The 26942-nt window shown below is 38.3% G+C and overlaps 1 protein-coding gene and 1 long non-coding RNA gene across 2 annotated transcripts; both read left to right on the top strand.

Moving 5' to 3' along the window:
* The first annotated feature begins 11912 nt into the window (after positions 1 to 11912).
* LOC148034355 (polyubiquitin-like) lies at positions 11913 to 13222 on the top strand. Its single transcript, XM_087679302.1, has one exon. The coding sequence runs from the start codon at positions 12053 to 12055 to the stop codon at positions 12974 to 12976; it is 924 nt and encodes a 307-aa protein (XP_087535428.1). The 5' UTR covers positions 11913 to 12052; the 3' UTR covers positions 12977 to 13222.
* A 10737-nt stretch (positions 13223 to 23959) lies between these two features.
* Positions 23960 to 26665, top strand: LOC148034354 (uncharacterized). The gene is made up of 4 exons (XR_015691198.1): positions 23960 to 23983; positions 25105 to 25225; positions 26479 to 26570; positions 26649 to 26665. It is a non-coding gene; the product is annotated as an uncharacterized LOC148034354 (long non-coding RNA).
* Positions 26666 to 26942: the final 277 nt, after the last annotated feature.

The raw sequence follows: 26942 nt of genomic DNA, 5'->3' as shown, positions 1-26942 counted from the left end.
CCCTTCCCAAATTCCTCATAGTAGGGAGCCCCTACACACATTAGTATTATACACCACGTAAACAGATATAAGGAGCACCCCTCCGCTAACTGCTATGGCCCACATACAACACATAGTCCTCTCTTCTAATCAATCATTCTAGGAGATAGAATATGATCCTCACTACTATACACTCCCCAAAGAAACCGATTGCTAGCCCTACAGCTTAGGATACCTCATCCTTAGTGTGGGTCAATGTTTATGAAGATAACTGCCATGCATCCAAGATGATACCATGTGTTAAATGCAGTTCAACTATGAATGATTCATAGTACTCAACCATTTTTATTCATTTAAAAGAGCATTGTGACAATACAAAACCATTTCTTTTCATGCTTTCATTTTAAGTGTAATTGCTGCGTTGCATAGAGCCAACTCCGAGCATGCTTGTGCTACTAAATCCTTTAATTCTCAAAACACATATATCTTATATGCAAAATATATAATTTAAAAAATCAAATTTAGCATGTAATCGGCACTTTTGTGCATTCGGTGTGGTAGGTTTAGAGAGCATTTTGATGTATTTTTCTTCATAAAGAGCCATGAATACTCACTTTAACATAAAGATAAGGCTAAATTGAGGCTAAAGCTCGTGCTTCAACCCTACCATACATCCACAAACACATATATGATTTTTTTTATATTTTAAGCGTAAAAAACTTAAATTTTTTGTTTATTTATTAATAAATACTCATATTTCTTAATTTTTTGATGTAACTTAATTAGACTTGTTGAGAATTATTTTCATCCCTCATTTCATCCCATGAGAGCTCCATTGACACATCAAAAACCCCAAAATCCATGATTTGCCCTAAAATCACAGTTTTACGGGTTTTGCGTAACTATGAAAAAAATAATAGACAATTGATTCTTACTGATTTTCTTAATTTTTCTCATAAAACAAATCATTGACAATCAAAAGCAATCATTTTCAACCATTTGCAATCAAGATCTATCATAAAACAATGAAATTTATCACTTACTCATAAAACCACTCTTTATCTCACACGTATCTCATATTCGGAAGGCCGTTGATGCTCACTAATAGCCACTAATACTCCTCCAAATATCAATCTATGCTCCATCATGTCTCAACATCATCTCCTAATAGAAAACTCTCAAATCAGTCCACCCCCTTCTCTCATAGATTGAACCATAGAAATATGCATCAAGAGGAGAGAGAGAGAGAGAGAGGAGAGAGAAAGATTGATTTCTGAGATCTTCATCCGGGCAGCCATTCTACGCATGGAATCTAGCAATTGGAAATGGAAAAATCAGGGAATCAGCGTATGTCTTCAGATTGGGGGGTTCTTCTCAGCCTTCCACTATCACTTTCCACAAATTGTCACCAAGAATGGCGTTCCTGATTAGTGTCATTTTTTAAATGCTCCGGCCATTATTTGGCGTTCTCTAGGTCCTCATCTTCCAGCTCCTCTTGCATCCGGTAACCGATTCAAGATCTGAAAAATCATGTGCATCCGACTAAAGGTCTTGAACAATTGGGCACTCGTCTTACGTTGGTCCAGCACTCAAAAAAATTGTGAAAATTTTGCAACTATTGCAAAGGTCGATCTTTTAAAGAAATTTGCATTCCTGTCATCCATGGTACTTAAAATTGTCGAATCTGCATCTTTCACTTCCGTTGGGCTTCCATTTCCACTTTAAATTTGCATCATTCTGCATTTACCCGACATGTCTCGGACATTTAAATCTTGCTCTCATGGTGCTAGACTTGTTAGGCACAATGTTGTGATCATCATTCTTTTCTTGCACTTTACCCTTTCCCTTTTCCTTACACTTGTCTTTGCACATTTTATGGCACTGTGGCTAAATATGACCTACTTTCCCACAATAATGACAACTAAGACCAGACTTACAACCATGTGACTTATTGTGAGACTATCCACGTATCCTAGACTAAGACCTTTGAGAGTCTCTACCATGGCCATTTCCATCTTGCTGACCTCTCATAGTCAATGCATGTGACATATGGGAATCATCTCCATTCTTTCTATTCACCTCTTCTGTCAAGAGGACACTCTCAATATCTTGCAATTTCAACCCATCCTTAGCATGTAGAGCTGTATGAAAAGTATCCCACGACTCAAGTAGAATACCAAGCAAAAATAAAGGATGCAAAGGGTATTTGAACTGAATCTCCTTTGAAATTAGATGACTGATGATGGAGTGAAACTCATTCAAATGTGCAAATATAGAAGTCCCTTCGAAGCTTCATGCAAAGGTCCATCAACTGTTTTAGCCAATACATTTGAGATGTAGGACTCTACTTATCATAAAGATTCTTAATATGTGTTTAAAGCTCATATGCAGTCTGATTTTCAGTTACAACATTGTAGTATACTTGGTTAGAGAGTGATAAAATGATTGTGGACTTGCATAGCTCATCTGGTTAATCCCAATCCTTAGTTGAGTGGTTTAACTTGCAATTTCTGCATTTGGCACCTCATTTTTGAGTGGTCTTGATGCCAGGAGGCATATTTCACGGTGGATTCCGTGCCACGGTGGATTCCGTGAGGTTTTACAATGGATTCCGTAAACTTTGATGACCGGGGCTCATACACAAAGTGGAGTCTTTGTGCGAGAAGTTGATGGGGACACCTGTCCTTTTCGGGCGTTTCATTAATTTAGTGTGTACATGGGTGATTCCATAGCGGGTGATTCCGTAAAATGCATATTAAATTAATAAACGTTTATGAGTTTAGAGTGCGCACTCGTAATAAATTAAGGTTAGGATTTATTTCTAACCAGTTGATTTATTTATGTAGTTGAAGATTGCTAGGTATTCACTTTTGTCGGTTTAATTGTATTATTTTACTAACGATTGTGAATGCTTCAGTTGATGTGTAGAGATAGCAGCAGTGGCGGAGGAAAGCATTGGAGGATAGCGAGTATTCGATTTATTATTTATATTTTGATGGGCGCATACCTTAGGCATGGCGTCTATATTTTGTCGTGCTTATTTATTGAGGCGTTGGATATTTATTATTATTTTGTATGCGCATGGACGCATGATTATGTTATTTATACTTGGACATTGTATTGGGCATTCCAGACTCTTTGGACACTGTCCGTTAGCTTTATTCCTATTTTGTGCTAAAGCAAACTCAAAAGCTAAAAGCTTGCTATTTTGTAATTTGGGCTATTATTTGAGCTTGAAGATGAATAATACATAAAATACATGCTTTGTGGAGTGCTCACACAAGGCATGGGGGGAGATTGCACCCAATTGGTCTCTTGTTCATGTCGTTCATGCTTTTTACCTTGTTCTTTGTGCAAAAAGTAGAGTTCTATTGTTCTTGGGGACCTTCCGGCATTCACTACGCGAGTGTACAGCATCCGATCTGCGCACCAGTGGTATCAGAGCGAAGCTGAGATCAAGAGCTTCCAATCGCTACCCATCTTGTGCGAAGGCGGAGCTCCTGGAACGATCGGGCTCTACGGTCAATCTCGTCGCGAACGGTCGATATAGGTGGATTCCTGGCGATCAAGAACCTCTGTTTCCATCATCAGACTACGAAGGACCAGCTGACAGAGGCGGAGGACCACTCCCATCTCTCCTACATCAAGTCGTCAAAAACCAGAGATAAGTCATAAACTTCATATCTTCCAAGCTTTAAAAACTAAAGCTTTATAAGCTTAAAGAAGCTTAATGCTTCTAAATTTCACCTCGGTGCCTCTGAGGATGTCAGTGCAAATTTTGCCACGTTGAACCCCCCCCCCCCCCCCCCCCCCACGATTTCACGAGTTTCATTCACTAAGCTTCAAAGCTTAGTTATTAAAGCTCTAAGTCAGTTAAGCTTTTCAACTCAACAAGTCTGCAAAGTTCAAGTTTTGCAAGTTTCTCAAGTCGAAGTTCTGCAAGTTACATAAAGCAACCAAGTTCTGCAAGTCTACAAACTCTGCAAGTCACATAAGTCTGGTACTCTGCAAGTCAGACAAGTCAACTGGAGTCAAAACTGACTTCTGTTCAAAACTCATAGAAGGACTGTTCCTGCGCAGAAACTCCGAACTGCAAAGTTGTTCATTGGAAGGTACTCTATGCATACGTAGGTTTGCTGAAGCATTTTCAGCATACGAAGAAGGATAAAATGCAGATTTTTCAAAGATTGTGAAAACCACACCCAAAAATATATAAGCATTGTATTCCCGAACTTGAGCTACGCTCATCCCGCTAACTTGATTTTGAGAGTGAGAGGTCTTTTGAGTTTTACAGGATGACGGAACCACATATGGATGATTTAATGGGTGAAGGCGACCTACCTGAACCTACAATGGAGCAAAAGCTAGATTTAATTATGATGCAGTTGGATGAAGAATGACGGGCTAGGCAATCATTGCAAGTTCAATTGGCAAATTTACAAAGATCGTCTACCGATAAAGAGGAACCTCAATCTGAAGATCTTATTCAACGTACCATCGACGCGACTCTCGAAGCTCAAACCATCCGCAAGGAATCAAAGATAAGTAAAAGAAATTTCAAATTCCGTACTTTCAATGGCACTCGAGAGGGAAAAACTATTATTGCATTCATTAGTCAGTTTGATGACTATTTTCATGAGGAAACCTATGCAGAAAAAGATAAAATCAAGTGTGTCACTAATCATTTAGTGGATAGAGCATCTCTTTGGTGGACTGTAGTTTGCAAGAGTATAGATTGTCCCACTACCTGGGAGAATTTCAAGAAGAAGTTTATGCAGAATTTCCTTCCTCCCCAATTTCATGAGAAAGCTATAAAGCAATGGGATCTTCTTCAGCAACGGGATCATGAGCCTATTCCTCAGTACACAGAGCATTTTTGGAATGCACTACTCCAGTTACGCATGCTTGAAGACGTATCTGAAGTGACACACAAGCGCAAGTATATGTCTGGACTCCTTGGGCATTACTACGCTGAAGTTAATATGTTCAAGCCTGCTACTCTTGAAGACGCAATTTCATTAGCTCACGACACTGAAGACAAGCTGCGAGGTAGAGACAGACGTCCACAGCAATTCCAAGCCAATGGTAACTATGGATCTAAGCAATTCAACTCAAATTTTAGAAGATTTAATCAAGGTCGTTTCTCTTCATCATCTTTCCGTAAGAATTGGGCAAAACCACCTGCTTTACCATCCAATATCAATCAAAACCCCAAGCCTATTCCACAGCCAAATCCTAATATCCCTAGACTTCCTGCCATTGCAAACAATGTAACCAAAGCCAAGCCTATAGTATGTTATAAATGCCACCAGCCTGGACATCTAGCATCAAATTGCCATTCAAAGAAGCCACCTGCCCATATCAACTACCTTGGAGCAATGGAAGAAGACGAACATGAAGATATGCCTGATCTCACAGAAGATGAGGACGACACTACTACTCCTTCGGATACTTTACCAAGTAAGCCAACTCCACATTCTTTATTGACTATGAAATGTTTAGTGCATGGAAATGAAAAGATTATTTTGCATGATGATGGTAGTACTCATGATTTCATTTCTGCAAAATTAGTAAAAGAATTGAAGTTACAGACTGTACCTATGCATTATCTCATTAAAGCAGCATTCTTAGGTACTAGGTATAATGGTACACAAGAAGTGCATGACTTAGAGATTCAAATTGGTCAATACACTGAAAGAAGAAATTTTCTAGTTGTTCCATTACAGTCGAGTGACATTATTTTAGGTATGCCTTGGCGACACTAGCATAACCCAGATATAGATTATTCCACGCATTCAATTAATATTAAATTTCAAGGAAAACATATTACATTGTATGGTATGCATGCATCTAATGCTTTTCCACTGCTTTCGCATACTCAAGCTAAACAAGCACTACGCAAAAGTAGTAAATCCTATCTCATTTGGGTGAATGAACTGCAAGTTAGAGAAAATCATATGCATCCTAGGCATAAAGAATTTCTTGCACATTTTAAAGACTGTTTTGCGGAAGATCTACCACCTGGTTTACCTCCTTCACGTCCAGAAGACCATAAAATAGATTTTATTCCTGGTACACAACCACCTTGTAAAGCACCATATAGGCATAACCAGATAGAGCAAAAAGAAATCCAAAGTCAAGTTGAGGAATTACTCAATAGAGGATTGATTAGACCTAGTAGTTCTCCATTTGGTGCACCTGTTCTGTTAGTCAAGAAAAAGAATAATACATATCGTATGTGCATTGACTATCGAGCTTTAAATAAGATCACTGTAAAGAATAGGTATCCAATTCCTAGAGTCGAGGACCTTATGGACAAACTGCAAGGTTCTGCTATATTTAGTAAAATAGACCTTAAGTCTGGTTATCATCAGGTGAGACTAGATAAGTGTGACATATTCAAGACTGCATTTAGGACACAGTTTGGTCATTATGAATTTTTAGTAATGCCTTTCGGATTGACTAATGCACCTGCTACATTTAGTAGAATGATGAACTGTATATTTTTGAAATATCAGTATTGTCTAATTGTCTTCTTTGATGATATTTTGTTGTTTAGTCAAAATGAGAAAGAACATTATGAGCATTTGTCATTGGTTTTTCAGTTATTGAAAGATAATCAACTGTATGCAAATCCGGAAAAGAGTGAGTTCGTTAAAACAGAAATTGAGTATTTAGGTCATATTGTATCATCTGATGGAATTAAAGTTGACCCTAAGAAAATAGATGCAATATTGAATTGGCCTGTACCTAAAAATGTACATGAGTTACGATCATTCCTAGGTCTTGCTAGTTTTTATAGGAAGTTTGTGCGTAATTTTTCATTACTTGCTTTACCACTGACTAAACTTCTGAAGAAAGGGATTGTTTATCATTGGACGGATAATCAATAAAAATCCTTTGACTTATTGAAACATGCATTAACCCATGCTCCTGTTTTACAGTTGCCTGATTTTAATAGACTATTCTTTCTAGTAGTGACTGATGCTAGTGGATCAGGAATAGGAGGCATACTTATGCAGGATAATCATCCCATAGCCTATTCTAGTTGTAAGCTGAAACCCTCTGAACTGAAATATTCCACATATGACAAAGAATTATTAGCTGTTGTACAAGCCTTAAGACAGTGAAAACACTACTTAATGGGTTCAGAATTTATGATTAAGACCGACCAACAAAGTATTAGACATTTACTTAGCCAACCTCAAATATCTGACCGACATATCAAATGGGCATCCTTTATTCAGAGTTTTCATCCTATCATTCAATATCAACCCGGTAAAGAAAATGTAGTGGCTAATGCATTAAGTAGAAGACCTGCCATTCATAATATTTCTGTTATATCTTTTGATTATTTGATTGCTATGAAAGATACTTATCATCAGGATATTACTTTTCATGCTGATTGGAATAAATTAGTTCAAAATAACTTGATTCCTATTGATTCACTATCTTATAATGATGGATTTATGTTTTATGAAAAGAGATTATGTGTTACAGTTCCATTCCGATCTTTTGTTTTGAATGAGATTCATTGTCCTCCATATCAAGGTCATAGAGGTATCATATCTACTTTACGTACATTAATTGAAGATTTTTATTGGCCGCATATGGACACTGATGTATCTAACTTTGTTTTTGAAAGTTTGATTTGTCAAAGAGTTAAGAGACATCATGGTAAACAGTATGGATTACTTATGCCTTTGTCTATTCCATCTAGACCATGGGAACAAATCTCTATGGATTTTATTACTGGTTTACCTAACACTAAATCTAACCATGATATGATTTGGACAGTAGTAGATAGGTTTAGTAAACAAGCATATTTCATTCCATGTAAGAAAACTTTAACATCATCACAAGCAGCACAATTGTTTTTGAAAACAGTTTTCACTAACCATGGATTACCAAAAGTTATTATTTCAGATCGTGATTCTAGATTTTGTAACAACTTTTGGATTACTCTGTTTGCTAACCTAGGCACAAAAGTTGATTTCTCATCTGCATTTCATCCTGAAACTAATGGACAAATAGAAGCTACTAACAGTACTATACTAGATCTTTTACGTGCTTATACTATTTCCAAACCGCAGACATGGGATACACATTTGCATTTATTACAGTTTGCATATAACAATACACCACACACATCTACAAAGAAAGCACCGTTTGAAGTGATTTATGGTTATAGATTATCTACACCTGTTGCATCTTTGTCAAATAAAATTCAGAGTGCTGATGATATTGCTAGTATGCATAATACTATTTTTGATGAGGTTAAAGACATGATTGCCAAAGCCCAGCAATCATATACCAGACAAGCCAATAAGAAAAGACAAGCAATGAATTTCAAAGTTGACGACTATGTTTGGTTGAGAATAGAAAAACATAGACTACAAAGTGTAGATAGACATCCAGTTGTGAAATTAGCCCCTAGATTTTATGGACCATTTAGGATCATTCATAAAATTAATGACAATGCATTCAAGTTAGAATTACCACCTCACTGGAAAATTCACAACACATTTCACATTAGTTTATTAAGACCATTTAGAGGCCAATTACCTGTACACCCTGTTTATGAAAACCCACCTTTGTTAGAGGAAGAGACTGAAATACTTGAACCTGAAGCTATCATAGACACTGACTTTATGACCACTAGAACTGGCCAAAGATATTCTAGATATCTAGTCAAATTTAAGAACCATCATGTAGAGGAAGCACAATGGATGCACGCTAGAGACTTAAATGCTTTCCCCACTCTGTTAGCTCCACATTGAGCTAATAGCAATTGAGGTCAGTTGCTATCCCACCCCGGGGGTATGATGCCAGGAGGCATATTTCACGGTGGATTCCGTGCCATGGTGGATTCTGTAAGGTTTTACGGTGGATTCCGTAAACTTTGATGACCGGGGCTCATACACAAAGTGGATTCTTTGTGCGAGAAGTTGATGGGGACGCCTGTCTTTTTCGGGCGTTTCATTAATTTAGTGTGTACATGGGTGATTCCATAGCGGGTGATTCCGTAAAATGCATATTAAATTAATAAACGTTTGTAAATTTAGAGTGCGCACTCGTAATAAATTAAGGTTAGGATTTATTTCTAACCAGTTGATTTATTTATGTAGCTGAAGACTACTAGGTATTCACTTTTGTCGGTTTAATTGTATTATTTTACTAATGATTGTGAATGCTTCAGTTGATGTGTAGAGATAGCAGCAGTGGCGGAGGAAAGCATTGGAGAATAGCAAGTATTTGATTTATTATTTATATTTTGATGGGCGCATACCTTAGGCATGGCGCCTATATTTTGTCGCGCTTATTTATTGAGGCGTTGGATATTTATTATTATTTTGTATGCGCATGGGCGCACGATTATGTTATTTATACTTGGATATTGTGTTGGGCATGCCGGACTCTTTGGGCACCGTCCATTAGCTTTATTCCTATTTTGTGCTAAAGCAAACTCAAAAGCTAAAAGCTTGCTATTTTGTAATTTGGGCTATTATTTGAGCTTGAAGATGAATAATACATAAAATACATGCTTTGTGGAGCGCTCACACAAGGCATGGGGGGAGATTGCACCCAATTGGTCTCTTGTTCATGTCGTTCATGCTTTTTACCTTGTTCTTTGTGCAAAAGTAGAGTTCTATTGTTCTTGGGGACCTTCCGGCATTCACTACGCGAGCGTACAGCATCCGATCTGCGCACCAGGTCTAACTTGCAATTTCTGCACTAAAACCTACCATATTTGGGTCTTCCAGTAACAATAGTTGGTCCCATCCAATTTCTCAATATTGAAGATAGTACTGTCGTGAGAATCACCAGCCATAATGAGACCAAGCAAGTGCACAGAAGGGCAAAATCGGATACTATGATTTCTTACAAATCAGTCCCAAAACCACAGCTAAATCAAGTGGGAGACAATAGATCTTGCCAAAGTAATGAGCTTCCACAAACTATAAGCAAAAGACTGTCAAGACAAGGTAATTGTTCTCATAAACAGTGCAAATAACTACAATTACAACATGCTGTATAGAGTACAATAGTAAGAAATCCAAGTATGAGCTATCATTGATAGACTGCAAATTGTAAATAACTGCCAGGGATATCTTGCACAATGTAGGTTATGTACGAACAACTAGTAGTCAGTAAACATGTGACCAGTACCCAAAGCTATCAACCTCGGAGTGTGAGAGTGGAATACATCCAATGGTATAACAATCATGCATGTAGTAGGTCTCATGGGTAACAAAAGAGACATACTGAAGGCATGACTAACTTGGCAATAATTACAGAAGCTCAATATATAGCTATGTTAGGTGTATACATCATTGTCAACAATTTGACAAAGGTAGGTGCTAGCCTAAAGACAAATGTTAGATTAACCCACTAGACATCTATCGCATACATATAACATGAAGAGAGTATAGACATGAAGTGAAGATACCATTGTCTCACTATAAGGAACCCAAGCTCAATCGCAATCCAATATGCAAATATAACCTCCAATGTCAAGTAAGCGGCTCGATACATAAATCCAAATAGCTATATTGAAGGAAAAGTTGAACTCGAGTTGAGCAAATAAAGCTTAAAACATCATGTGAATGGCATTTATACGTCCAAGATCCAAGTGATAGATATCTAAAAGCATCGAACACAAGTAGTTTGCAAGACTCTTATTGTAGCATCCAAAGACGAGAACAGAAAGCCTATGTCAAGTAGCCATGCTCCTAAATAATTTAAGTGTAAGTCAAATGTGAAGTTGAATGTTTGCCATAGCATAGCCAAGTATGTAGCATCCATATCAAACATCAATACATCCAATGGATGGCCCAAGTATCATCTAATGAAAATAGGCATAAACTGTCTCAAATGAATGCTCAGTAAAATGTCAAGAAGACTAAGCTTCAATGTGTTAGCTCAAGAGCATGTCAGGAACATAACCAAGTATGTGGCATCAATGGCATACATCAGTGTATCCAATATATATCATAATATCATAGGTTTAAATCACTTAAATTTCATTTTGTCTTAAACCTCCATAGAAGCTCGTAAATTTTTATCTTTCTTATTAACAAAAACGTAAATTTTTTCATGGGATAGTTTGATTCTAGAAACCTAAGTGCCTTTCCAAAAAGTAAAAAATTTCGATATGGTAATGTCTCTTGAAGCCTAAACTTGTCCAAAAAATTTAGGTGAATTAAGATACTTAAAAAAGTAATGAAGAAAAAAGGGGCTTAAACCTATGACTTCAAGTCTTCAAGCATGTGGCACATAGTTATTAGCCATTAGACCATACACTAAGTACATGCTTATTGAACTGTTATTAACTTATTAATCCTTATCTTTTTATTTTTCTAGTAATTGTGTCAAATTTTTGGCTGTCTTAGTCTACTCAAGCTTCCTAGTTTTACTTTCTCGTCCTAGTTTACTTGAGCAATGTGACAATTTGGACAACAACCAAGATTGATTTTAAAAAAAATCTGGTGGACCTTCTTTTTAGCCATTGATCCCAGCTTTTCGCCCTCTTAAATGCTTGTGTGGGATATTGTTGAGGGTAGGTGTGTATGGTGGGTAGTGTGTTTAATAATGGTTTCATCATTGCTTTTCCACCACCTACGACCCGTGAATGGGCTGAAATGGACATGAAAGTTGGCAATTGTAGATGAAAAGGAAGCAAACCTCCGCTTCGACGCTTTGCAACCTTTTTGAGGCCCCCAGGCACCCCGCGGGACACCCCTCTTAGGCGTGTCTTGGCTTTTAAAAAGGCGAGGAGTCTGGGTTCTAGAAGATTCGACAGCTGGATGGCCAATAATGGAGGAAAGGCAAGGAGTGATCGACACGGCACGGGGGTCGTGGTGTGAAAGGCCCGAAACACGGAAGGCACAAGCCACGCTCGTCCCTCTAGGTACCTATTAAAAGGCACCAGGACGCACCTCTGTATCATCGTGTTTTCGATTTCTCTCTCTGTTGTCTCACAGATCGACAGTTCGTCACCCCTGTCTGCACCGTCTGTCTACCCCCGATCTGTGCTTCCCTCATCCATCCGTCCACCAATCCACCGTGCAAGATGCAGATCTTCGTGAAGACCCTCACCGGCAAGACCATCACCCTCGAGGTTGAGAGCTCCGACACCATCGATAATGTTAAAGCCAAGATCCAGGACAAGGAGGGCATCCCTCCTGATCAGCAGAGGCTGATCTTCGCCGGCAAGCAGCTTGAGGATGGCCGCACCCTGGCTGACTATAACATCCAGAAGGAGAGTACTCTCCACCTCGTCCTGAGGCTCCGTGGTGGCATGCAGATCTTCGTCAAAACCCTAACTGGTAAGACCATCACCCTTGAAGTTGAGAGCTCTGACACTATTGATAATGTCAAAGCCAAGATTCAGGACAAAGAGGGCATCCCTCCTGACCAGCAGAGGCTGATCTTTGCCGGCAAGCAGCTGGAGGATGGCCGCACCCTGGCTGACTATAATATCCAGAAAGAGAGCACTCTTCACCTTGTTCTGCGTCTGCGTGGTGGCATGCAAATCTTCGTTAAAACTCTGACCGGTAAGACCATCACCCTTGAGGTCGAGAGCTCTGATACTATTGACAATGTGAAGGCTAAAATTCAGGATAAGGAAGGAATCCCCCCGGACCAGCAGAGGCTTATCTTTGCCGGTAAGCAGCTGGAGGATGGTCGTACGCTAGCAGATTACAATATCCAGAAGGAGTCTACTCTTCACCTTGTACTGCGCCTGAGAGGGGGCATGCAAATCTTTGTGAAGACCTTGACTGGAAAGACAATCACGTTGGAAGTGGAGAGCTCTGACACGATTGACAACGTGAAGGCAAAGATCCAAGACAAGGAAGGGATCCCCCCTGACCAGCAAAGACTTATTTTTGCCGGGAAGCAACTTGAAGATGGCCGCACCCTTGCTGACTACAACATTCAGAAGGAGAGTACACTCCATCTGGTGTTGCGTCTTCGTGGGGGGCAAGGGCAGTAGTTTGGGTGCAACGGCAAACCTGGTTGATGGCCTCCTTCCCGGTTCTTATGCCCATGGATAGGCTCCTTCAATAAAGATGATCTGCTGGGTGGTGTTTATGGCTATGCTCCATGGCACTCTGGTTGTAGCTGTCTCTCTGTGTCCAATTCTCTTTGTTTAGTGTCTTCTTGTCTGTGCTGGTTGCTCTTCAGTTGTTTATCATTTCTCAATTAGTTAACCGCCGAGCACAAGTCCTCGGATTTCTAAGTGCGCGTTCTTGTGTCTTCTTGTTGTAAGCATCGCTTCGTCTTGCCGTGGACACAAGGTCTATATAACTTCACAAGTGTTTTTACTCGGATATCTACGTGTGTGTTCTTGTGCCTTGCTGTTGTAAACTTATTTCACTTCGTAGATCCGTCTTGCCGTGGAGGTAAGGTTTATTTAACTAGAATCTCAGATTTTTCTCGATTTGTGTTCACTTTCGCAAGGTCTTGGTTTAAATATTCTATTCTAATTTTTGTATTTTCTCGGTCTGTACCTGGTTTTCTAAGTAAATCTTTTGCTATACTTGAGTTTGTGAATTGGGTATACCCAAAGATATTTATTTTCCTAATGATACGTCTAGTCCAACCCAGATTGAACAAAGTTTCCTCTGATATACTGATTAGGTTGGACTCTTAAATTGATTTTGAGCCGTATTGGATGCTCAAACCCCTGTGGAGCTTTCCTCGTTTTCTCCTTGTCTGCATCAAATCATCAGCGAATCCTTGCTCCAAGAGTTTGCTTCCTTCTGAGCTTTTCCATTTAGTCTGCCCCTCGTGGGTTAGCCTTTCCAGATATTATAATGAAGATGGGTTTTGCCAAGGAAAAAGGGTGGAATTTTAACTGGCAGCCTTGCTTGAACCCTTTTTTTAATAATCATACATTCCAGTAGAGTACTGTTTTCAAAGATGCAAACCTAACGAATATTGTGCGAAGAACTTTGGAAGACCAACAATCTTCTCATGGAACCCTATTCGTATCATAACTTGTTTGATGTACCTCCAATCAATCTCGTAACACTTTTTCAGTGTTAATTTGTGGTAATGCCACTTTTTGTCTCACAATAGCTAGCTTGCTCAAGTAAAATTTTAAGTGTCCTTTGACGAAACCATATTTGGTGTGGATTAATAACTTCTTGATGAGTGGTGCCATCTTGGTTGCAATAGGCTTGGCTAATCATCTTTGTATGAGTTTGTAATGCGTAATGAATTAATTTAAGAAGGTAAAGTGAATGCAACATCATAGAGATGCAGCCCGACCTCGGGCCATGTTGTTCAACTTCCTAAAGAAGAGTTTGAACATCTAGTGTTTGGACTTCGAGGACACAAGGATAGTCTGTTTTAATTGACCTAAGCAATTTTTTGGTTTCCTTTTCTCTTTCTTATGAATCAACTAAACCTGATGAATATTGTTGCAACTAGATAGATGACCTCCAGCTATTGTCATCTAAGCAGGTTTGATCAGCAAAAAGGATAGTAGCCATGCCAAAATTAGCATTAAGATTTGCATCTTTTAGCCACCTCTTAAGCCTTCTCTAGATTAGGATTACATGTAGGCAATCCTAGAACATATGTTTCTCCATTTCCTCAACCTTTATGCAGGAATTTGAGATTCTTTGAAAGGCTAGCTTCTTCATGATGAACTGCCAATTGTATCACATTGAACTTGTAAGACGGAGTGGTTTTCTAGATCCTTTTCATCCTTCTCTTCCTAGGTGTATGATGCTTTAGGGCACACTTTTTGCCTCTTGACTTGAAGATTTAGAGAGTTGGAGAGGGAGCTTGACAATCACATATATAGCCTTTACAACTACCCAATTGCTTACTTGCTAGACTTGCAAGGTGCTTCATGATTAAATCATGTTTCTTAGAGGTTGAGGTCGGCCAATCAAATCTCATGTGTTGGATCACTAAAACTAACCAATTTCTTTCGATCTCAATTAGTTGAAAGCGAGCTGCGATCTAAACAATAGGTTGCCACACACACCCCCCTATGAGCATCACAAATGTCAACATAGGCTACCAAACCCTTGTCATGCAGTTCTCTAGTTAGTTTTAGGTTCCTATATACAAGAACATGAGTTGGATCATATGCGAAGAGCAAGAGCCCTATGTTGCGACTACGAGAAGAATCACTCTGTCTTGGGTCCTTGGAGTTCTAGCTAGCATTAGCTAATATCTTTTGCCAATTGGAGATGAGTGCTTGAGCTACATTAGAGTGTGGCAATTTGATCACTAGTTGCGGGCATGCAATGATATCTTGCCAATGTGGAGTATTTTAAGTAGTGCCTTTGATCTTGGTAGAAGTTGACAGTCCAAGGATATCAAGCATCCTATTGAGAAGGGTCAAATTTAGACTTTGTGATATTATGTTCTCTAGCCTAACACCTCCATTCCTCCTATCCTCGGTGAGTGCATTATTTTTGCGAGCTTTTCATTTCGTACTTTTGCAATTGAAATTGATTGTTTTAGTTTTTTGAAACAACCTTGGGTTTTTTGACAAATGACATGGACATTATTGTTCACTACACAAAGGTAAAATGATAACTTAGTGATGATTCAAATACAATAGTCTCACAATCCCACACAATAATGCTCTTTTTAAACATGAAGGTATATGAAATCTCATGCATGTATCACCATGTAGGAGCTTCCAAACGAAAAGTACACCCAAAACAGAGGAAGCAACATTACTAAATTACAAAAGAAAATATTCCAAACTTTTGCATCACCCAAAAAGAGTACAATATTTAGAAAGGTTTCAAGTTTTTTATACCCCAATCTTCTTGCAATAAAAATGACATGCCACAGCCTATTGATGTGATCATGATGATGAGTGGCCCAAAACAATCAATGAGATGTGCTTAGCTTCGGGCTACCTACATGACAGGGCATATCTTGTGTGTTAAATGTAAGGTCAATGGGAGTCAGTGCAGCTTGATGTATGACCATGTGGTCCTTAGGTTGAAGGCCAAGTATGTGCATGTACACATAATACAGCGGCAGCACAAGGTGAAGAGTAGGCTCCTTTTGGATATTGTAATTTGCAAGCGTACGACCATCCTCCAGTACTGGGTTGATTTGACTTTATCTTCACCAGCCTGCTCCTTTGGCTCCTTAGGGCTACAGTTGAGACATCAGAGTTAGACTCACTGGGACAAGCACGAGTGAAATGACCGCTCCCCTTGCAATGATAACACGCATCGGAAAAGGTGGAGAACTTAACACTGAGGACCACTTCCATTCTCCTAGGGTCTTGTAGCTGTAAAAATTCAGGGGGCTCATTATGCCTATCCCAAAGAATTCATGCCCGAGTGTTTGCCTTGAGGAGACCCCAAGAGGCGACGGGAGCAGGTGAGTATAGAACCTTGCCAAGAGTTGCAGCAATGGTAGATGCTTCGTCCACAAGCCAAGGAGGTAGATCTGTGAACTCGATCCATACTGGGCATTCATGGAGAACTCTTTTGGGAGAGAAGGATGATGACCACGGTAAGGCATAGACAAGACACAAGGAACTTTAGACACTAAACTAGATAGTAAATAGCCTTATATCTAGTAAATGCACAATTTTTTCTAGGTAGTAACTAGGGTTTTTTAAATTGGAACTAGGTTTTTAATTTTACTAGATAGATGTGAAGCTATAACTAGTAAAATAAGTGTCTATATGGTAAATCGAGGTGAATTTCTATATATCACCTAATATAGCCATGTTTATTAGATAGAATTATGAAGCTATGGATCATAGGATAATGTGCATGCATAGTAAATCAAGACAAATTTGTATATAAGATCTAACATAGTCACGCTTAGATAGTCATGCTAAGTAAATATACACATCATAATTGATGGGCCTAACCATAAGCCATGTAGTCAATCTCAAATAAGACAATGCTGATACACACTTGTAATGGATATGTTTGTATGCATCCAAAATGTACATGTGCTGTAAGATACATTTGTGCATTTTGATAACTTTTAATTAGCACAAATAGTTTACACATCCACAAATAAAATATCATTTTTAACAATATAAATATTTCCTTATCACATTAAAACAAAGAAGAATCTCATTCAATTCAACTCAATGCCAGGGCTTCAAATCTTAAAATTCCCCTCAAATTTCCCCTCAAGTGTGGGATATACCTAGCATCCATACAAGCACAAATAGTTATCAAAAGTTATTTGAGCCCCTTACAAACTAGAAGCATATCCATCCATTAGCAAAATAGGAATAGTTCAAATTGTAAAAGCCTTTTCCTTAAATGAAAGACATAGAACCTCTTGAGTATGTGGAAACTTGAAGAGGGGAGCTCTCAATAGACAGTCATGGCACATGGTCTATTAACAAGGGTAGCTGTATTAAGTTCATTAAAAAATCAACATTTCCTACCAACATCTGGCATATACTCCCACTTTCATGCATGTAGCATATTCAGGGGGTGAACAAGGAGTAAGAGATGATGGAACACATAGCACAAACATAAAGCAATAGAAGCAAGACAATGGGATAGAGATGGATTATGCTAACATTGTCATTGCTAGCATGAACATGGAAGAGCTAGAGAAGAAGATGTAGGGTGACCAAAAATATTTCAATGAGAATTAAAAGAGTCACAATAGAATTTGGGGAGCAAGTGCTATGTGCATGAGTGGTATCCTTGTTGCCATGCATTCGACAAAGCAATGTTAAGTATTCTCTATGCAACATGTACATGTATTTTAAGGGAAGGTTCCCCTTAAGGACGAGTTTGCTAGATTGTTTTGGCTCACCTATGGATCAAAGTTGTGCTCACATTGTTTTACTTGCCATTAGATTTCTTTTGGGTCTTGCTTTCATCTAAAGCAAAAAGAGATTGGGTTTTGGGTTCACTTGTTTGGCTTAAAGTGAGCCTTGTTTACATGCTTCCATGGCACATTGATTTTATTCCTGAGGAGGTCTTGCAAATTAAATGCCCAATATGGGCTAGTTTTCATGGGCTTCCTACTTTGCTAGATGGAGAAGTTAATGTACTAATAGAAGTTCTAGGTAGAATGCTCCATGTTCTTACAATAATATCAACTAGTGGAGCAAGTGGCCTCTTGTACTTTGGGATAAGAGGAAGAAGATCCTTGGGATGCTCTAGCTTTTTTATCCTAATGGGATTGAGTTGTTGGTCGATATCAAATTCTCCCTCTTGTTGGATACATGCTTCAAATGCAAACAAGATGGGTGCTTTGCAAAGGAATGCCCAAAAAGGAATTGAGCTAAGAAGAAGCCAATGAGAAAATAGTGGAGATAAGGAAGAACTTCAAAAGAAGCAAAAAAGAAAAAACATAGGTTGAGAAGGGTAAATTCAAGGAAACAAACAAGCCTCAAAAGGAGGAACCTAAGGAGTAACCTAATTATCAGTGGCAATCCTAGAGATGTTGAAGTTAAAGTAGGATGGAAAAAAATAATTTCAACCACCAATTTCTTTGAAGTCTAATGGAGGTAAGAAATAAAAACTTTCCCTTTAAAAGCTTCTTGCAAATGTTTTGTTGACACAGATATTTTGCTATTTTGGATTATGGAGGTTCGAACAAAGATATAATGTTAATTAGCTGGCTCACTATAAATCTCTTGGAATGTGAGGTGCCTAATAAGTCCATCCAAGAAGGATGTGTTTAGTAGGAGAAAGAAATGGAATCCCCTCTCTTTCAACACCTCCTTTCTAGAAAGGGAAGGATTCAACCTATATCTGAAGGATGCTTGGAAACAAACCAACAAATCCAATCGCTAATCCAACATAGAACTAGATGAGATCCATAGCTATCATCACTAAGATTACCAAGATGTATGGCAAAGATCAGGATTGACTTCAAAGAGGGTTGCATGCTAGTAGTTAGCAATGCAGGGAGTATATTATTATGACTCTTGCTAAGTGTTCTAGTAATGGGATGTTTTATCAACTTCTCAAAGAAGTGGAGCATTACATGGAGGACTTGCAAAAACATAAACGTGAAGTTGCCAAAATTTAGTCCAAGGGAAATGGTATCTTATGGGGCTAGTGCTTCGACCAATTAATTTAATAAATTGATGAAGCAAAAGAAGCAACAAGAGTTCATCACTATGATAGATGATGGAGGAAGAATCATGGAGTTTCTGTAGGGATGTTTCAATCTCTTTAGAATGTGTCTGTAAATGGTCTATGCTTAGGTCCGTTTGAGGTAAAGAGGTTGATGCGAAAGGGTGTCCCATTGCCCCATTACTCTTTGCCACCATAATCACCAACCCTTTGCTTAGGAATTTGGATTTGAAGGTGCAACATGGAGTGAGTAAGGGGTTTCCTATACCATTAAGAAAATACTTGGTCTCCAACACAATAACTAACTAATATTGTGCAAGTAGAGAAGCAACTAGTAGATGTATTTGATGAAAGTGTATGAAAGTTTTCTAGAGCTATCTAGGGTTGTGACTAATGTGAGCAAAAGCAAGCTTATTTACCTAGGATTGAATGAGTTAGCAAAGTTGCTAAGTGAGCCAAGCTTCCAAGTAGCAGAATTGGAGTTGTAGTTGCTTGATTCTAAAGAATTTGGGTGATTTCAAGATTTCTAGCAGCAAACCTTAACTATTGAGCATATGATGGATGAATTTATTTGATTATCTTGTACATTATGTATGATGTGAGTCAAGTAACATGCAATAGTGACAAAAAATACATGCATAGGAAAGGCCTAATTTTAGCATCATGAATCTGGAGAGATTAATGAAGGTTGAGAATCCATAGCCTAGATTATCATATAAGACACTAGAAGTGAAGTTTCCTGCATTGTAACTAGGGTAATGGCCAACAATAAGAGAGGGATGGTCAATGCCAGTTTGAGTTGATCCAGACCACCTATAGGTGGATACACTTGAATTTGTGTGTTATCTTAAAGATAACAAATTAAAAACTTTAATGATTATGCTTGCAAATCTAAAGCCTTACATGCAATTATCTATATCTTTTTCTATCAAAATAGTTTGAAGAAATTCTAGTAAATGACTAAAGCATGTGTACAATTCTAGATCACTAGGAGGAGACTTAGTCCCATTACATAAATTCATGTAATGCATTGTTCACCACATAGTCCTCTCAACATAGTCCCCTGGCATAGTCCTCTGAGCTTTGTTCATGTAGGCTATCTAGTACACTCCTCAGCCTATCCTCTTGAGAAGCTTGGTACAAGTAGGTTGTGTGGTAATGCTCTTGAGTAGCTTGGTACAAGTAAGTTGTTTTGGGTTTCAATAGGCATCCATCTTAAGTAGCAGCTATGCCCTAGAATATCATGTCAAGAAGTATATTAGACTGAACTAGGGAGTGTATTGTGGTGGTGGTCATGTACCTAAATACCAACCAATTTTTTGAAGTCATTCCAATGCATATATTCTATCTTACCAATTTGAGCAACACTCTAATTGGCAATGTTCCAAAGCAGCTAGGTGTTTTGCACAAACTCTAGGGTCTAAACATAGCTTTCAATAGGCTTGAAGGTAAAAAAACAAACTACTGAAATGTATTGAAACAAGAGAAATACTTAATGACATTAATCAACCTAGCTATAACATATTGGATGCTTGTCTAGGTGTCATAACAGTTCAAAGCAAGTAGCTTGCCTAGTGTTTTCAGAGTAGGTAACTTGAAATTGATTTGGGCTTGAAAATTCTTTCAGACATAAATAAATCTGAACAAAATGATGCCCATAATCTTGGTCATGCAAGGAAATAATCCTGATCATACATGATAGCTTCCTTGAATAAGATGACCATTATCAAGCCCTCTGGTTTTGTGATGTTACCCTCATTATCCATGTTATGCATGAGAGCCTTCCCTACATAAGACAATCATGATCAAGCTAGGTGGTACATACAATGTCCTGATTGTTGAGATCCATCTTATCACAAGAATGAGAGTCCTTATTTGTGATTCACCAAGCCTCACTTGTGAATCTGCTAAAACTTAGTTTGGTAGGTATGAAATCTTGAGATGTGGCATTCTCATGGGTTGCTACACCAATGAGTTTTTGAATCATGTTTTGCCCCATAGTGAATGGTTGCTACACCATGTAATGAATGGATGCAACTGGAGGGTGTTTTCTTACTATGAATGGATCAGTTAAAGTATTATTACTAGCAAGAATAGAATGATTATTTAATAGCCAAAAGAAACCTATCATTAAATCTTATGCATGATGAAATGTTAGGTTAAATACTTCGCTTCTCCTAAGGAAGTTATGCTCAATGGAATGTTAGATTAAATGATTAGCCTTTTTTGACAAGAAAAGTTGATAGATTGAGTTGTAGTAATCTATTAATTTGAACAAAAAAGGGAGAACCAAGCTTGACAAAGTTGAATAACCTTGACATTACCTTAATGATTCATATTCAACATGGCCTTGTCCTCGGAAAAGATTGGTTAATAGAATAGTATATCTTTAGCTTAGATCAAACTAGTATGGCATTACCCTTGTTATGAAGCATTGAAAATAAATATAGTTAAATAAAGTTCAGTTTAAAAGGAACCTAGGATCCTATACATTTTGAGAAATTTCTTCTAAGATCCTTAACCAAGAAGATTTTTCTTGCAGCTTTTGCAAAAGTTGTTATAGAAAACACTTATAAATTTACTAGGAGGTTAGGGCTAGAGGACCTAAGAAGATTTAGTAGGAAGTTAGGGCAAGTGTAAGCTAAAATTTCACTAGCTATGAGTGGATCTCATTATCCTTAATTGGAACATTAAGAAAGGGGATGAGAACACTCAATGAAAAAGACAATACTTTAGGCGATTGTCAAGCCATGAATAGGCATGTGAAGAGGCAACATATGAGGCACCTCTATGAAGAAGAGGGGGCATGATAAGAATTAACATTGTGTAAGAGGAGTGACCATTACCGAGCAAACATGGTGTTAAAAAATCAAGGTTAAGGAGAGGATTGCTGCTCTACTGGCTTCATAAGATTGGCATGAAGTTATTAAATATACAGGGATGGTGTCACGGTGTGTGCTCAAGAGGGTAATTGGGTGGGGGGCCATTGACAAAGAGGGAGGGTAATAGGATTGCATTCAAAATAAAATTCTTTGAAGGTCTTCTACGAGTTTAGTGGAGCAAGTGAAAGTGTTTCAAGCCGTGAAATTGCAGGCCCTCCCCTACCCCCTAATCGGTTGTGCGGATTGCCAAAATTTAGGTTTGAATGTGATCACCTGAATTCAGCGAAAGGCCTCAGTGTCATCCTCGCCCTCGAGCATTGTAAACCATGAGGTGCAGGTTCCCTCGTAGCACGATGACATGAATGAAGGCCCTAGGCTTGCACGCGAGTCGGCCTATTAGGAGCTCATCTCATATTTGTCCATGGTGGGCAGCCATCGCTGTTGCATGGTCTGGCTCGTGAAGAAAGGCAGGCTGAGGATCCGTCTAGCTCGCCGCCAGTGGGGGCCAAAATCTGCGAATGTGAGGTCTCTGAGGATCCGTCTAGCTCGCCGCCAAAGTGGGGGCCAAAATCTGCGAATGCGAGGTCCTGGCCAGTCGAGCTTCGTGAAGATGCAGTACTTAGAAGTCCCCGTACTTAGATGTTTAGGTAAGTTTCGAGACTCGCATGTAAGTTTATGCAGGCCTCTTGTGCTACTAATTTTAATTGTAAAAATGGATGATTTTGATTGTGTTTAAGAAGATGCATCATCTGAAGAGATGTCTTTCTTGAAACACAGTACATAAGAATTGATAGAAGAAGATGCTTATACCTTTCTTTAAACTCAAATTCTGGGTATAAATTCCACCTACTACTGACAAAACTGAGGGATACACGAGACAATATAGGAATTAGTTGATTAGATAACAAATCAATAAGGACCAATTGAAGTATTGGGAATGCATAAATCTATGCTTGAAGATGTCTTCAATTAGCTAATTGTAAGCTATAATCTGACTTGACTGTTGAAGCCACATCAAATAAGAGCTAATCATAACATGTATATTAGCACAAGATGGAAATCCAGCTTGGTACAAGATGGCAGCCAGTTAAGAGTAAACTTCAAAAAATTCCAAAACTCCAAATTTTATAAATTTTGAGACTTGGTGGAACTATGGCATACACGAATTATGAGACTTGGAATGGCTGTCAGCCAATGTTGTCCCATGTAAGAGTTTATGATTTCATGGTATATGGTTTAATGCAATAGCAACTTTGACTTAGAGAGCAAGGTATAGAACTTGAACTTCTCTCATGGATGGGAAAAATAATCAGTAAGAGCATATGCATGTTGGATATACAGCTACTAAAATCCAAGCATCTCTTTGCATCATTTGATGTGCAGGATTAGTTGAACTATGTTGATATAGAATAGATTTCAGATAGAACTACTTTTCTAATTGTCAATTCTAAAAGTTCTTTCCCTTCCCTTCAGAAGCAGGTTAGATTTTAGGTGGAGTATTTGACGAGAAAATGAAAGCGAATTGATTAGAATAAGGTATGCCTTCCTTCAAACCATTGACTAAGTACTTTTTTCGTTTTTGAATCACTGTATGGCACAGTAAGCTATGGCATGTCATTGAAGTAGTTGTCAAAAGATTCTTGGCCTTCATCAGATGGGATAAACACAACCTCAAATTCCTTGTTCTTTTCCTTCAACTGATTATAAATGGATGCCAACACTGGTGTGAATCTTTGACACGGTGGGCACCAATGTGCCGAAAAGTACAATGCAATAATTTTGCCTTCTAGATCTGCAACTTTGACTTGTTCTCCATTCTTTCTAATCACATAATCCTGTTCATCATGGACTAAAAGGATTTGCTGATTCTGATTCTCCAATATTTCCTTTGCAGCTTTATGTAGAGCATTGATTTGCTCATCATTTGTAGCTTTATGTAGAGCATGGATCTACTCATCATTGAAAGAGAATGCCTTTGCTCCCCATTTCTCCAACAAATGCATAATCAAATATGAAATGCCAAAGAATCATGACACAAAGGAAGTAACCACAAATGCTCAGGTGAGAGTTTTAAGAATTCTTCTTGTCCTTTTCTTCAACATGGTTTTTTAAATAGTGGATCAAATGTGAAGAGATGCAAAATTGATTTGATTCTTACGAGGACAAGTTTTGTAGTCAAATGTCTACATGCATCAAAAGTGGTGGTTTTGTTGGTCTACTTGAAAGAGGTAAAGAAAGAGATCATTGCCTCCATTTATGAAGGCAAACCACAACAACTACTTGAAGGAAGAGAGAAGGCATTCAACGTGTAGCTGTAAATGAAGACAACTTGAAACTAGGTTGGGATTGCCAAGTACTTTCCTGCTTAGGGGTGGTCTAATGAATTTTTTTAGTGAGTATGTTTGCTCCAATGATGCATTGAATTGTTGTGTTTGAAAATTTAGAGCATTTCTTTCCTCTCTCAAGACTAGGTGGTAAACTTCATATAGTTTATGAAGTGGTTTGAGAAACATTTTATGTTGTGTAGAGTATGGTTTGTTGGCTACATGTTGGTAGGGTCTTTTCCCACTATTTTGGAGCTTGTGGTAGCATATGAGCTTGAGAAGAGCTTCTGGGTTGGGAGTAGCTTCAGAGAGACACTTGACATCAACAAAGCTTGGGCAGTTGTTCCTTTGTATCGGGTTTTCCTAGCTCCTTGGCTTCTCTTTCCCAATCCCCCCAAATGGCCTTGGGAGGCCTTGTATTCATGTTGTGATGTTAGCCTTCAGCTCTAGTTATGTTGTTGAGCCCTTGGTTGTTCTTTAATGGTTCTGAATAATACAATTAGCCACATTTTATTTTGCCTGAAAAGGTTGAAGTGGTGGGTCAAGAGGCATTAAGTGGTGGGCAGGAAAGTCAAAGACAGAGCGCGAGGAAGGAATAACAAGCAGTGAGCTAATGTATCATGTATAGAAATTTATACACTAGAAAGGAGGGGGGTGGGTCAAGTAAGGATGGGTACGGCAAGCTGGGAGGGGTTGCCTTATGATTTTGTAAAACACTATTGATAGGTTTTTCTATGATTCTGTAATATTATGTGGTGTTAAGGTGTAACCAAGGAAAAGTTTTGTATGTACGAGTGTATAAACAATGAATTTGGTTTCTTTATAATGCTATCAGTATACTAACTCCAAAATTTGCAGCCATCATGTGAAGGATTGCAAGCTGCAACTTTACATGGTGCTGATTTTAACTCTTCAAACAGGTTATGGATGAGGGAGTAGCAACACATCATTTGAAATTATTGATCCCTAAATTTCTCAGGTACCAATTTTCACCAACAAAAATCTTAATTTTGATGCACAATCACTATCAAAACTTTGTCTAGGATATCAAATAACAACACAGTGCATGCATTTCTCCTTTGAAGCACCCCCTATCATAGGCCCTGTCAAAAAGCATGTGGATAGACATGTTTGGGAGTATAGTCATCAGTGCAAATATCACTAGCAGCAATGGGTAAGCTAAGGGCTGTAGGCTCATGGTGACACGTGGAAGAAGTAGGAGATGTATTCAATAGAGATCATGCTGAATTCCATGATGCACAAAATCTGTAGAAGCAAAATAAAAAATGATCCCTTTTGTATTGACTTCTTGGAGCTTAATGAATTAATAAGAATCATTGGGCATATTGGATTTGAAGGAGTGGCTTCCTGAGTTTCTTGAGACCATCTAAGGATTGGTACTTTAGTTCACCTTGGATATTTAATAGCTAAGACCAATCTAACTTCTTGTGGAATATGGCTTGCTTGTAGGACATTTTTCATCGGCATCATCATTTCTAATAAGAGTATCAATGTTTAGCTAGCATTTGAACAAATCAAGGAGTATTTCTTGTGAATCTTTGTCTAATCTTTTAGAAGAAGCCTATGCGCACTTGAAACCTCACTACTAAGAGGCTTGTTCTATTAGCAACTTTTTCATATGGAGTTAGAGTGGTCATGATAGTAGGTCTTCTAGACACATGCAACACCAACAAGGTGCTTGGAGGTGAGGAAGCATATCAAACCCTCGATTGTCACCACAAGGTATGTATCCTTATGAAGGAAATTCATAGAAGGTACAATTGTTGCTACTTTGGTGCTCTTACATTAGATGCACCTCTTACTACTTTGGTTGTAGCAAGGCCAATAAAAGGCTAGATTGGTTGAAGTTTGAGCTTGATGGATCTGTATGTTTCATCCACCTATTTAAACAACTTGCTAAAACATTGAAAATGAAGAATGTAAATTCAGGGTTTTGATATCCTATTTACATATACTGGTAAAGCTAAATCAATTTGACTTGGTATAATACTTCAATCTATTGGATTCCTATCTTGTGGGAAAACTCAACACTAGCATATGTGTTTGGTAAATCTTATTGTTTGAGAGTCTAGATAGCATTTCATATTCCCACAAGAGTATGCATTGATTTGGATGGGCATTACATTTATCCCGATTAGTAAGTATGATACAATATGATTCCATGAGCAAATAATTTAAATGTCATTTCATTATTTGTCTTGTTGTGCATAGGATACAGGGTTTGAAGCATACAACCAATATTGTGGAGCTATGGGAGATTGCAGTGATTTTAGGATCAAAGGGAAGGAAGTTTGCTAAAAATGGTAGGTCTTCTCTTATTGCTCTGAGCTTTTTTCGCTATGTACATGTTTGAGCCTTTTGATGTCCTTGTTGATTGTAAGCACAAAATGAATCTCGGGACAACATTGTTGCTGAAGCAGCAAGGATTTGGATTTCAAAAAAAAGAAAGGGAGGCTTAAGAAGAGCTAACAAGACTTGATTTTTTAATGGTGGAGCAGATCCGAAGAGGATGACAACTCTAGATCTACCTTAGGTACTGTAGAACATGGTGAAGTAGAGAGAATGTAGTGTTCAAGACAACTTTTTTAGTGGATTCAATCACAATTCTATTGCTAACAATACAACATTGTAAATAAATCGTGATTAGTTTTCTTAACATGATATATTGGTGTGAT

Source organism: Lygodium microphyllum, chromosome 6 (genome assembly GCF_053477565.2).
Source record: "Lygodium microphyllum isolate KBCC chromosome 6, Lygodium_microphyllum_v1.1.10, whole genome shotgun sequence".
NCBI lineage: Eukaryota > Viridiplantae > Streptophyta > Polypodiopsida > Schizaeales > Lygodiaceae > Lygodium > Lygodium microphyllum.
Note: the sequence above shows the minus strand (reverse complement) of the source record. Positions and strands in the feature narration are given on the sequence as shown.